We start from the raw sequence: 13,615 nt of genomic DNA, 5'->3' as shown, positions 1-13,615 counted from the left end.
TATATAGATGATCTGGAGGAGGGAACCGAGTGCAGGGTGTCGAAATTTGCTGATGACACCAAGATTGGGGGAACGGCAAATTGTGCGGAGGGTGTGGAGAGTCTGCAGAAGGATCTAGATAGGCTGGGCGAATGGGCCAGGAAATGGCAAATGGAATTTAATGTTGGCAAGTGTGAGGTAGTCCACTTTGGTAGGAAGAATGGTAGGAAGGACTATTACTTACGTGGCGAAAAACTGCAGCAGGCGACGGTGCAGAGGGACCTCGGGGTCCTTGTGCATGAATCGCAAAAACCCAGCTTGCAGGTGCAGCAGGTGGTCAGGAAGGCGAATGGGATGCTGGCCTTCATAGCGAGGGGGATTGAATATAAAAGTAGGGAGGTCTTGCTGCAGCTGTATAGGGCATTGGTGAGGCCGCAGCTGGAGTACTGTGTGCAGTTTTGGTCGCCGCACCTGCGCAAGGATATTTTGGCCCTGGAGGGAGTGCAGAGGAGGTTTACTAGGCTGATACCGGAGTTGAGGGGATTGAGCTATGAGGAGAGGCTGAATAAACTAGGCTTGTACTCGTTAGAGTTTAGAAGAATGAGGGGAGATCTCATTGAGACGTATAAGATGATGAATGGGATGGATAGGATAGAGGTGGAGAGACTCTTCCCGCTCAAAAAAGACAGTAGGACTAGGGGGCACAGCCTCAAGATAAAGGGGAGGCGGTTTAGAACGGAGTTGAGGAGGAACTTCTTCACTCAAAGGGTGGTGAATCTCTGGAATTCTCTGCCCGTTGAAGCGGTGGAGGCTGCCTCGCTAAATATTTTTAAGAAGCGGGTTGATGGGTTTTTGATAAGAGAAGGGATTAAGGGTTATGGGGAGAGGGCGGGAAAGTGGAACTGAGCCACGACGGATCAGCCATGATCTTGTTGAGTGGCGGGGCAGGCTCGAGGGGCCAGATGGCCTACTCCTGCTCCTATTTCTTATGTTCTTATGTTCTTATGTTCTCTGATACATACACACACATTCTCTGACATACACATTCTCACACACACATGCCCACACTGACACGCACACACGTTCTCTCTCACTCACAAGCACACACTCTGACACATACATTCTCACACACACACACACACGCTCTGACACACATACGTTCTCTCACACACGCACGCGTGCACACACTCTCTGACACATACACACGCACACTCTCTGACACACACAAGCGCATACTCCCTGAAACACATACATTCTCACGCACACACATTCTCTCAAGTACACTCTCAGATGCACTCTCTGACATGCACTAGCACACACTCTCTCACACACAATCTCCCTTTCAAAATCTCACACAAGCATCCACTCTCTCCCTCTCTCACACACACATAAGCACAATCTCTCCCATTCTCTCTCACACATACACCCATGCACACACACTGTTTGACATACTTTCACATGCTCTCACACACAGTCTCGCATAAATAAACACAATGCCTCTCCCATTCTTTCTGTCACACACACAAAAACATACTACCTCTCTTTCCTCTCTCCCTCCCTCCCTCTCTTCCCCCCTCTCTCTCTCCCTCTCTTTCTCCCTCTTTCTCTCTCTCCCTCTCTTCCCCCTCCAATCTCTCTCCCTCTCCCCCTCTCTCTCTCTCCCTCTTTCTCTCTCTCCCTCCCTTCCCCCCATTCTCTCTCCCTCCCTCTCCCCTCTCTCCCTCCCTTCCCTTTCTCTACCCCCTCTCTCTCTCCCTCTCTCTCCCCCCCTCTCTCTCTTTCTCCCTCTTTCTCTCTCTCCCTCTCTTCCCCACCCCTTTGTCTCTCTCCCTCTCCCCCCTCTCTCTCCCTCTCTTTCTCCCTCTTTCTCTCTCTCCCTCTGTTCCCCCCTCTTGTCTCTCTCCCTACCCCCCCCCCTTCCCCACCCTGCCCCCGCACCCCCCCCCCACTCTCTCTCTCTCCCTCCCTCACAAACACACAGCTCCACAGGAATGTTGGCTTTGGCATTGGGAGGACTCTGTTCCGGTGTTGTTTTTGTGCTGCTGGGTTGTGTGGAGATACAGTGGGCAGTGATTACATTACTGGGTCAATAAACCAGAGGATCTGAGTTCAGATTACAAGCTGGACAATTGGAGAATTGAGCTCAGTTTTAAAAGAAAGTGACCAGTGAAAGGTCAGGTTGCTGATTAGGATCCCAGTCAGTTCGCTCCTGTCCCTGTGAGGGTGGGACCTATTCTCAGACCAGCCTGGGCCACCTCACCAGTAACAGCACCCCCTCACCTTCATGTTCTCTGGCCCAAGTCTCCACCTGGAATAATGACAGATGCCCTCATGTATCCTCAGGCACTGAAGATCATGTCTCTCTGTCCATCTGTCTGCCTGTCTGTCCTTCCGTCTGTCTGCCTGTCCTTCCGTCTGTCTGTCCTTCCGTCTATCTGTCTGTTGGTCTGTCCATCCGTCTGCCTGTCTGTCCTTCCATCTGTCTGTCTGTCCATCTGTCTGTCTGTCTGTCCTTCCGTCTATCTGTCTGTCCTTCCGTCTATCTGTCTGTTGGTCTGTCCATCCGTCTGCCTGTCTGTCCTTCTGTCTGTCCGTCTGTCCTTCTGTCTGTCAGCCTGTCTGTGGTGAGACATCCTTTGACAAGAATGCTTCATATTGGCCGTGAAATCTCTGAGCCAGTGGGTTATGGGCTAAAGCCTCACTCCCGATTCCAGGCAGACACTCCCACTGCAGTACTGAGGGAGCACTGCATTGTCAGAGGTGCCTTTGGTGACTATCTGGGATCTAATGGGATTGGGAATTACAGATAGTTCTACGGCTTGGGTAGGTGTAGATGTGATCGGCGCAACTTGTGGGCCGAAGGGCCTGTTTGTGCTGTAGTGTTCTATGTTCTTTGTACAACAGTAAACTGAGACCCATTGAACTGAACCCCGGCAACCAACTCCCAGCTCCAACCACCCCCCGGCAACCAACTCCCAGCTCCAACCCCCTCCCCCCCCCAGCAACCAAATCCCAGCTCCAACCCCCCCCCCACCCGGCAACCAAATCCCAGCTCCTACCCCCCCCCACCCGGCAACCAAGTCCCAGCTCCTACCCCCTCCCCCCCCCGCAACCAAATCCCAGCTCCTACCCCGCCTCCCCCCGGCAACCAACTCCCAGCTCCTACCCCCCTGACCCTGGCAACCAAATCCCAGCTCCTACCCCCCCTCCCCCCAGCAACCAACTCCCAGCTCCTACCCCCACGACCACCCACTGTGACCCGGTGCCAAATTTGTCCCTCTCCCAAAAAATGACTGACCTTCTGAGGGAATATTGTGATCCAGTTGGGATCGGATATGCCGCTTTCCACACTGCTTTTCCTGCTGGAAATAACACTTTGGGTGCCATCCTATATAAAAGTCAGGATGTTTCTTGGGCGAGTTTGAAAATGCAATCTCATGATACTTGGTCACATGTTTGAACAGCGATGCGGTTCTCTCCAATGGAGGGTGGGAGGGTGGGGAGGAGGGGTGCAGCCTAGGCTCACCGATGAAGCCGGCTGAAAACTGCTCAGGGTGCCATTGCGCAGGTGCTCCGATCTCCCAATGAACTGGGAGGCCTTCTGCCACTGCCCCCCACCCCCATCATCGGTGGCAGTCAAACACCCCCTCTCCCTGGCAACAGGGGTCACTGGCATTGGGACCCAATGAGTCCCCCATCATGACCACCTCTGCAAGCCCTTCCCCTCATCTGCCGATTATCCCCTCTGCCGGCCTCCCCATCCTGTCCGCGGAGCCTACAACTTAGGTCCCCACCCCCTTGGCACTGCCCTGGCAGAGTTCTGGTGCCTGGTGGGCAGCGCCCCCCCCCCCCCTCCCCCCCACCCACCCCCCCCCACCCACCCCCGCCAAGGGTTTTCAACAGCCTTCAACCTCTCCCTTCCCCAACATCCCTGGCAAGACCAACACATCTGGGGCTGGTCTCTGCTGGCGGAGACCATCTGTGATTGAGTAAACTGGGATTAAGAATGGCACGGTGGCACAGTGGTTAGCATTGCTGCCCCTCAGCTCCAGGGAACCGGGTTTAGTTCCGGCCTCGGGTCCCTGCCTGTGTGGAGTTTGCACATTCTCCCTGTGCCTGTGTGGGTTTCCTCCGGGTGCTCCGGTTTCCTCCCGCAGTCTGAAGAAGTGCTGGTCAGATAGATTGGCCAACGCTCAGTTGCCCCTTAATGTTAAGGGGGTGGTTAGTTTCGTGCGGTGGGGTTAAGCGTGGGGGTGGCCAGACGATGCCGTGCCGATTGCGCTAATGATATTCAAATGTTGCCACTAATATGCGAGTCGGCTTTGCATTCTCTCTGAGTGTGAAACTGCTGTAGCTCTCTGCACTGATCATCCAGCGCTTTGCCATCGCTTGGGGGAAAATTCCACCCAATGTCTCCTCCCTGGAACGTTCTAACGTGAATCTACTAACCCGGGGTTGGATTCCGACTTCATCGTCACACAGTGGGAGGGTGAAGCACTGTGGGTTTGTCAGAACGGAGAACGGGAGGGACCCCAAAAGAATGAGGGTAACTCAGATGGGGTCAGGTGCAAAGTTGGAGGCGCGATCCTGGTTCTCTTTCTCCAGCGAATCTTAAACCCGCCCCGGGCGGGGGTGGGGGTCGCTGAATTTTAATGTTGTTTTTCAATTTACCTTCCAGATTTCGACTCAGAGACAAAGAAGGTACAAGACATGCTGTCTGGGATGGGGAGGCCACAGGTAGGTGTCTCCGTCTCCACTGCAAAGAAACGCTCAAGGACTTTAGGCAACTCAGGAATCTCTGTGTTTGGAGTGAGGAAAGGTCTGGGAAATAATGTCCATAATCTTAGTTTACTTGGAGAGCGGTTAGGAAGTGGAACTCAGCAACACAGGAAGTGCTTGAGGTGGGTCTCCCAGCTGGGATTTCCCAATCCTTGCTGCTCTGTGCACGTTCTTACTCAAAGGCAATGAAGGCCAGTGGCCTCCAGCGTGACGGGTGAACAAGGTTTACAATCCCTACACAGTGCAGAAGGAGCCTGTGCCACTATCAATCCTGCTCAGGCCCCATCCCTGTAACCCCACGTACATTTACACTGCTAACCCCCCCTGACACCAAGGGCAGTTGAGCATGGCCAATCCACCGAACCTCATCAATTTGGTGTGATGCAGACTGCAGAGTTTTGGATGAGCCCAGGTGGACAGGGGGTAGAATATGAGGGGGGGGCGAGCCAGCACAGCGATGGAATAATCAAGGCTGGAGTTAGGAAGGTCAGGACTGAGGGTTTCAGCGGTAGATGAGTCGAGGCAGGTGAAGTCGGGCGAGGTTACGGGGGTGGGAACACGCACTCTCAACAATGCCGCAATTCTTAAAGCAACCTTTCTCTGGATGTGGCCGTCGCTGGAGACACCAACATTTCATCTTGCCTGTCCCTAATTGCCCTTGAGAAGGCTCGTGCTGGGGTCAAAGGTGACACCAAGATTATCCAAATATTGGAGTGAGGGCAGTTGGAGGGGGTGATGCAACCTCCTGGAATATATCGATCTGGAGTTGGCAACCCTAACCTCTGGAATGATTAGATTTGATTTGATTTATTATTGTCACATGTATTAACATGCAGTGAGAAGTATTGTCCCTTGCGCGCTGTACAGACAAATCATACCGTTCATAGAGAAGGAAAGGAGAGATTGCAGAATGTAGTGTTACAGTCATAGCTAGGGTGTAGAGAAAGATCAACTTAATGCAAGGTAAATCCATTCAAAAGTCTGACAGCAGCAGGGAAGAAGCTGTTCTTGAGTCGGTCGGTACGTGACCTCAGACTTTTTTTTACCTGACAGAAGAAGTTGGAAGAGAGAATTTCGGGGGTGTGTGGGGTTCCCAGTGAGTGGTTAAAGTGCGGAGTTGTCCTCCCGGGGAGACAGTGGAAGCGGTTAATAATGTTCCAGCCAAATAAATGTACGTGGATTTCTTTCAGATACTGAAACGCTGGGATTCAGTGTCTGAGTCATTTGAGGCGTGATGTGTGGGCTGTGGCTTAGACTCTGGTGCTGTGCTTTCTGAACCCCCCCCCCCCCACACTGGGAGCTTCCCCGCTTCCTGCGTGTGTGTGTGTCTGTTGTGGAGATTGATTAGAGATTAATCAATAATTTTAGTATCCTTGTAACAGTTGGCTGTTCTGTGGACCCTGTGAGTCCAGTCCCAGTTATGTAGTGTGTAGTTTCCCCAGCAGATGGCCCTGGTGTCACCAGCAGGTTGGGGTCTCAGTGTGAACCTTGCCTTGGTGTGTCTGTATTTACTGGGGTCTCACCAATACTCTGGCAGCGTCGACAAGGTCAGCCTGCCTGATTTTACCCGGGGTGAGGGGAGAGTTAAAGATGTGTGGTGAGATGGGGGGGGCGGGGGGGGCAGTGGGTGAAGAAGATTCTGACTCCCTGGAGTTTGAGATCCAGCAACTTAACCCCAAACTTCGGACCCCCACCGAACCCCCCCGCTACACTTCCAGCGATCTGAGCTTCGACACTGCCTGACCCACTGAGTGTTCAAAGCACTTCCTGTTCCGATTTCTCAGGTACCATAGCGTACAAACAAGGAGCAGGACGAGGCCATTCAGCCCCTCGAGCCTGCTACTCCACTTAATAATATCATGGCTGATCTGATAAGTAAGCCCCCACTCTGCATCCCGCCTCCCCCAATAACCTTTCACAACCACCCCCCCCCACCTTCCCCTTGCATACCCAAAATCTATCCATCTCTGCCTTAAAAACACTCAACGATTCTGCTTCCACGGCCGTTTTGGGAAGAGAGACTCTCGGAGTGAACGTATTTTGCTTGATCTCCGTTCTAAATGGGCGGACCCTTATTTTTAAACAGTGACCCCCGAGTTCTAGATTCTTGCACAAGAGGAAGAGTCCCTCCCCCCCATCCATCCTGCCAATACCCCTCAGGATTTTAAAGACTCTGATCAAGTCAGCTCTGGTTCTTCTAAACTCCCAATTTTCTCCTTCATCCAAGGACATACCGACAGCCACACAATGACTGTACACACCAGTGCTCCACCAAGGGTACTATTGCCCAGAAGGGGAGTGTGTCCAATCCTTGCCCTTTATATATTTCCTGTCCTGTAGTAATAAGAACATAAGAACATAAGAACATAAGAAATAGGAGCAGGAGTAGGCCATCTAGCCCTTCGAGCCTGCCCCGCCATTCAATTAGATCATGGCTGATCTGTCGTGGCTCAGTTCCACTTTCCCGCCCTCTCCCCATAACCCTTAATCCCCTCTCTTATCAAGAACCCATCAACCCGCTTCTTAAAAATATTTAGCGAGGCAGCCTCCACCACTTCAACGGGCAGAGAATTCCAGAGATTCACCACCCTTTGAGTGAAGAAGTTCCTCCTCAACTCCGTTCTAAACCGCCTCCCCTTTATCTTGAGGCTGTGCCCCCTAGTCCTACTGTCTTTTTTGAGCTGGAAGAGTCTCTCCACCTCTATCCTATCCATCCCATTCATCATCTTATACGTCTCAATGAGATCTCCCCTCATTCTTCTAAACTCTAATGAGTACAAGCCTAGTTTATTCAGCCTCTCCTCATAGCTCAATCCCCTCAACTCCGGTATCAGCCTAGTAAACCTCCTCTGCACTCCCTCCAGGGCCAAAATATCCTTGCGCAGGTGCGGCGCCCAAAACTGCACACAGTACTCCAGCTGCGGCCTCACCAATGCCCTATACAGCTGCAGCAAGACCTCCCTACTTTTATATTCAATCCCCCTCGCTATGAATGTCCACATTCCATTTGCCTTCCTAATCACTTGTTGAACTTGTGTATTAATTTTGTACCAGGACACCCAGATCCCTCTGTACCACTGAATTCCGCAATTTCACTTTGGAGTCCCTGTGTGTAAAAATTGAGAGGGTATTGATCCCAACAGTAGCAGCATAAAAGAGTGGGAGTGCCCGCAGACCATTTGGCACTGGATTTTCCTTTTCCAAGATGAGAAATCGCATTAGGACAAAGAGTGTGCCAGACACGGCGCCAGACAGAAGTGGAGAAATGAACCAGGAGGCAACCAACATCATTTCCTCCATGTGCGAATGAGCCAAAGCAAGCAGTGAGGATCTGCAAGAAGTAAAAGAGCAGATGGACCTGGGGTTTCTCCTCTTCCTCTTTGTCTTCATCCAGGGCAGTTTCTGGTGGTGGGAGGGGAGGGTCACCCAACTCAACTCTCTTCTAAACTCCAGCAGATACAAGCCCAGTCTCTCCACCCATTTCCAGGTGTTAATCTGATAAACCCTCTCTGAATTACTTGCAACACATTTACAATATTCTTTAAATAAAGAGACCAACACTATACATAGTAGCACCTATGTGGTCTCAATAACATCCTGTACAACAGAAACACCACCTCTCTTGTATTCAATTCTCCTCGCAATAACCAATAACGTTCTGCCTTATGTATCTCCTTTAAACTAATAAATCATCCCCGGATGCATTGCAGGAGCACTGTCAAAATTTGACACTGAGACGTAGGGCGGAGATCTCAGGACAAGTTACCCAGAGACTTGGTCAGAGAAATCGGTTTAAGGAGCGACGCAAAGGAGGGAGAAAGAGGTGGAGAGGTTCAGGGAGGGAGTTCTGGAACTTAGAGCCCAGGTGGCTAAAATCATGGCCACCTATCATGGCGGGGTTAAAATTGGGGAGGTGCAAGGGGCTAGAATTGGAGGAGTGCAGAGGTATCGGAGGGTTGAGAGGCTGGAGGAGAAACAGAGACTCGGAGGGGCGAGGTCACTGAGGGATTTGAAAACAAGAATGATAATTAGTGGCATTGCTTGACTAGGAATCAGTGCAAGTTAACAAGCCCCAGTGTGATGGGTGAATGGGTCTTGTTGCGGTCAGGATACACAGTTTATGCCACAAAGGCACAATGGGGAAAGGCCACACTATAAGGTCTTTTAACGGAGGCAGACCGAGGGCCCAGGAAATGCAGAACACCCTCGGCCTGCGTAACTGTGTGTGAACCTGAGAAATAACTAACAGCACACAGTAAAATCTGAGGCATGTAAATAGTTTTAAGTTTTGAAATGTAATGACGGTAATTTGTATAGAACTATAAAAATGTTTTTATTCTGAACTGTTTGCAATTCATAGACATGTAGATTTGCAATGGTTTAATTGAGATTTTTATGAATGAAGTATATTTTTGAAATAAAAATAAGCTTGTGTTGAACATGGATTGCAGTAACTTCTGCTTTCCTCATCCGCCATTAGCTCATTGAGCCACCAGGTGGGGCTGGTAAGCCACTTCTTTCCAGCCTTGTGATTTGTTGCCCCAGGGCCCAAATCTGATTGGATGAAGCTGGCGGAGAAGCTTAATGCCCCACTCGCCAGTCCAGTTTTATTTCCTTTTCAGTTTCCCAAACGGACGGTTCTGAACAGTTTGGTTTCTGCGAATGTGGCTTTAGAATTCGTGCAAATTTTTGCAGTTCACAAAAGTGCTGCAACTTGTCACAAGATAGAGGCAATAACACTGGAACTCATCCCACAGTGCACAGAGGGTGGGGGAGGGTGGGGGGTGCATAAAATTCAGGGCAAAGAAACCAGCCCACCCCCCCACTCCCCACACCATCCCTATCCCTGTCACTTTACTCTTAATGCACTAATGATTGCTAATCAGGTGAGGGTTCTGAGGCCACTGAGGATTTGGCCATTTTCCTAATAAGACATTGCAAGGCCATACAGAAACGCTTAGAAAGGACAGCAGAACTAGAGGGCACAGCCTCAAAATAAGGGGGGGCGGTTTAGATCGGAGTTGAGGAGGAACTTCTTCACTCAAAGGGTAGTGAATCTCTGGAATTCTCTGCCCGTTGAAGTGGTGGTGGCTGCCTCGCTAAATATATTTAAGAGGCGGGTAGATACGATTTTGGTAGGCAAGGGGATTAAGGGTTATGGGCAGAAAGCGGGAAAGTGGAACTGATCCACTTCAGATCAGCCATGATCTTATTGAACGGCGGGGCAGGCTTGAGGGGCTAGATGGCCGACTCCTGCTCCTATTTCTTATGTTCTTATGTAAAGGCTGAAGATGGTGGAAAGAAGGTGAAAGAGTTTTGGTTTGTGGGGGCGGGGGGTGAATTTGATTTGTTTTGTTATTGTAACATGTATTAGCATATAGCGAAATGTGTTGTTTCTTGCGTGCTATGCAGACAAAGCATACTGTTCATAGTGAGGGAAAGAGAGAGTACAGAATGTAGCGTTACTGCCACTGCTAGCACGTAGAGAAAGATCAACTTAATGTGAGGTAGGTCCATTGAAAAGTCTGACAGCAGCAGGGAAGAAGTTGTTCTTGAGACGGTTGGTACGTGACCTCAGCCTTTTGTATCTTTCTCCCGATGGAAGAAGGTGGAAGAGAGAATGTCCGGGGTGTGTGGGGTCCTTAATTATACTGGCTGCTTTGCCGAGGCAGCGGGAAGTGTAGGCAGTGTCAGTGGGTGGAGAGGCTGGTCTGCATGATGGTCTGGACTTCCTTCACGACCCTTTGTAATTCCTTGCGGTCTTGGGCAGAGCAGGAACCATTCCAAGCTGTGATACAACCAGAAAGAATGCTTTCTATGGTACATCTGTAAAAGGTGGTGAGAGTCACAGCTGACATGCCAAGTTTCCTTAGTCTTCTGAGAAAGTAGAGGTGTTGGTGGGGCTTTCTTAACTATAGTGTCAGGTTGTTGGTGATCTGGACACCTAAAAACCTAATGCTCTCAACCATTTCTGTTTCATCCCTGTTGATGTAGACAGGGGCATGTTCTCTTTTATGCTTCCTGAAGTCGATGCCAATCTCCTTTGTTTTGTTGACATTGAGGGAGAGATTATTGTTGCTGCAGCAGTTCCCCAGATTCTCTATCTCATTCCTGTACTCTGTCTTGTTTGAGATCCGACCCACTACGGTGGTGTCTTCAGCAAACTTGAAAATAGAGTTGGAAGGCAGTTTGGCCACACAGTTATAGGTGTACGAGGAGTATCAGCAGGGGGCTGAGAACACAGCCTTGTGGGGCACTGGTGTTGAGGATGATTGTGGAGGAGGTGTGGTTGCCTGTCCTTACTGATTGTGTTCAGAACTGAGAGGTTATAACCATCAGGAAAGATACAGTAAATTTTATTCGAGTTCGGGAGGTGCTGGTGTAGTGATGTTGTCGCTGGACTGGTAATCCAGAGACCCAGGGAAGGGAATCTGCTGTCCTTATCTGGTCTGGCCTCCAGAGCCACAGCAACGCAGTGATGTACAACATAGAAAAGACTCTCCCGTGGAATCCAACATGTAAATATTCCAAACATAAGATCATTACCACTAATTCCAATAAGGAGGTTAAACAGGAACTTCTTTACCCAAGGAGTGGTGAGAATGTGGAACTCACTCCCACAGGAGTACGAATGCCCTGGATGAGGGGAAGCAGGGTAAATATTTGATGGAGAAAGGAACAGAAGGATAAGTCGATTAGGAGAGAGAGGGCAGGAGGAGGATCACAAACACCAGCATGGGCCAGATTGGCCAAGTGGCCTGTTTTTGTTTGATGTGTGATTTAATCGTGTCTCCTTGTGTTTCCTTCACCAGGTGTCCAACGTCCAAGCAAGGGCAGCTCTGCTGACCTGGGCCCCTCCGATAGGCCTCACCAACGGGGACAAGCACACCAACGGCCTGCCTTACACCTGTAACTACGAAGTAGCCTCTTCAGATAAGGGAAAGGACGGAAAGTACAAAATTATTTATAGGTGAGAAACACCAGCACCTCACACTGCTATTGGAAAGGAGATTGGTGAGTGGAATAACAATTTCCATTTCAGGCACCGAGTGTCAATGCCCCAAGGACAGGGACAGCACGGGGTTAGATACAGAGTAAAGTTCCCTCTACACTGTCTCCATCAAACACTCCCAGGACAGGTACAGCACGGGGTTAGATACAGAGTAAAGCTCCCTCTACACTGTCCCCCCCATCAAACACTCCCAGGACAGGTACAGCACGGGGTTAGATACAGAGTAAAGCTCCCTCTACACTGTCCCCCCCATCAAACACTCCCAGGACAGGTACAGCACGGGGTTAGATACAGAGTAAAGTTCCCTCTACACTGTCCCCCCCATCAAACACTCCCAGGACAGGTACAGCACGGGGTTAGATACAGAGTAAAGCTCCCTCTACACTGTCCCCCCATCAAACACTCCCAGGACAGGGACAGCACGGGGTTAGATACAGAGTAAAGATCCCTCTACACTGTCCCCCATCAAACACTCCCAGGACAGGTACAGCACGGGGTTAATACAGAGTAAAGCTCCCTGTACACTTTCCCCATCAAACACTCCCAGGACAGGGACAGCACGGGGTTAGATACAGAGTAAAGATCCCTCTACACTGTCCCCCATCAAACACTCCCAGGACAGGTACAGCACGGGGTTAGATACAGAGTAAAGCTCCCTCTACACTGTCCCCATCAAACACTCCCAGGACAGGTACAGCACGGGGTTAGATACAGAGTAAAGCTCCCTCTACACTGTCCCCATCAAACACTCCCAGGACAGGTACAGCACGGGGTTAGATACAGAGTAAAGCTCCCTCTACACTGTCCCCATCAAACACTCCCAGGACAGGTACAGCATGGGGTTAGATACAGAGTAAAGCTCCCTCTACACTGTCCCCCCATCAAACACTCCCAGGACAGGTACAGCATGGGGTTAGATACAGAGTAAAGTTCCCTCTACACTGTCCCCCCCATCAAACACTCCCAGGACAGGTACAGCACGGGGTTAGATACAGAGTAAAGTTCCCTCTACACTGTCCCCCCCATCAAACACTCCCAGGACAGGTACAGCACGGGGTTAGATACAGAGTAAAGCTCCCTCTACACTGTCCCCATCAAACACTCCCAGGACAGATACAGCACGGGGTTAGATACAGAGTAAAGCTCCCTCTACACTGTCCCCCCATCAAACACTCCCAGGACAGGTACAGCACGGGGTTAGATACAGAGTAAAGCTCCCTCTACACTGTCCCCCCATCAAACACTCCCAGGACAGGTACAGCACGGGGTTAGATACAGAGTAAAGCTCCCTCTACACTGTCCCCCCATCAAACACTCCCAGGACAGGTACAGCACAGGGTTAGATACAGAGTAAAGCTCCCTCTACACTGTCCCCATCAAACACTCCCAGGACAGGTACAGCACGGGGTTAGATACAGAGTAAAGCTCCCTCTACACTGTCCCCCCATCAAACACTCCCAGGACAGGTACAGCACGGGGTTAGATACAGAGTAAAGCTCACTCTACACTGTCCCCCCATCAAACACTCCCAGGACAGGTACAGCACGGGGTTAGATACAGAGTAAAGTTCCCTCTACACTGTCCCCATCAAACACTCCCAGGACAGGTACAGCACGGGGTTAGATACAGAGTAAAGTTCCCTCTACACTGTCCCCCCATCAAACACTCCCAGGACAGGTACAGCACGGGGTTAGATACAGAGTAAAGTTCCCTCTACACTGTCCCCCATCAAACACTCCCAGGACAGGTACAGCACGGGGTTAGATACAGAGTAAAGTTCCCTCTACACTGTCCCCCATCAAACACTCCCAGGACAGGTACAGCACGGGGTTAGATACAGAGTAA

General features: G+C 50.6%; 1 protein-coding gene across 1 annotated transcript in view; it reads left to right on the top strand.

The window, feature by feature from the left end:
* The window catches only part of fndc3ba (fibronectin type III domain containing 3Ba), a 314,503-nt gene that overhangs the window by 201,506 nt on the left and 99,382 nt on the right, over positions 1-13,615 (top strand). The window contains exons 7-8 of the mRNA XM_080186086.1: positions 4,658-4,716; positions 11,571-11,728. Coding sequence (XP_080042212.1) covers positions 4,658-4,716; positions 11,571-11,728 — 217 coding nt within the window. The remainder of the gene's footprint in view (positions 1-4,657; positions 4,717-11,570; positions 11,729-13,615) is intronic.

This window comes from Carcharhinus amblyrhynchos, chromosome 3 (genome assembly GCF_965287045.1).
Source record: "Carcharhinus amblyrhynchos chromosome 3, sCarAmb.v2.hapA, whole genome shotgun sequence".
In the NCBI taxonomy this organism is placed as follows: domain Eukaryota; kingdom Metazoa; phylum Chordata; class Chondrichthyes; order Carcharhiniformes; family Carcharhinidae; genus Carcharhinus; species Carcharhinus amblyrhynchos.
This window is presented reverse-complemented; position numbering and strand designations above follow the sequence as displayed.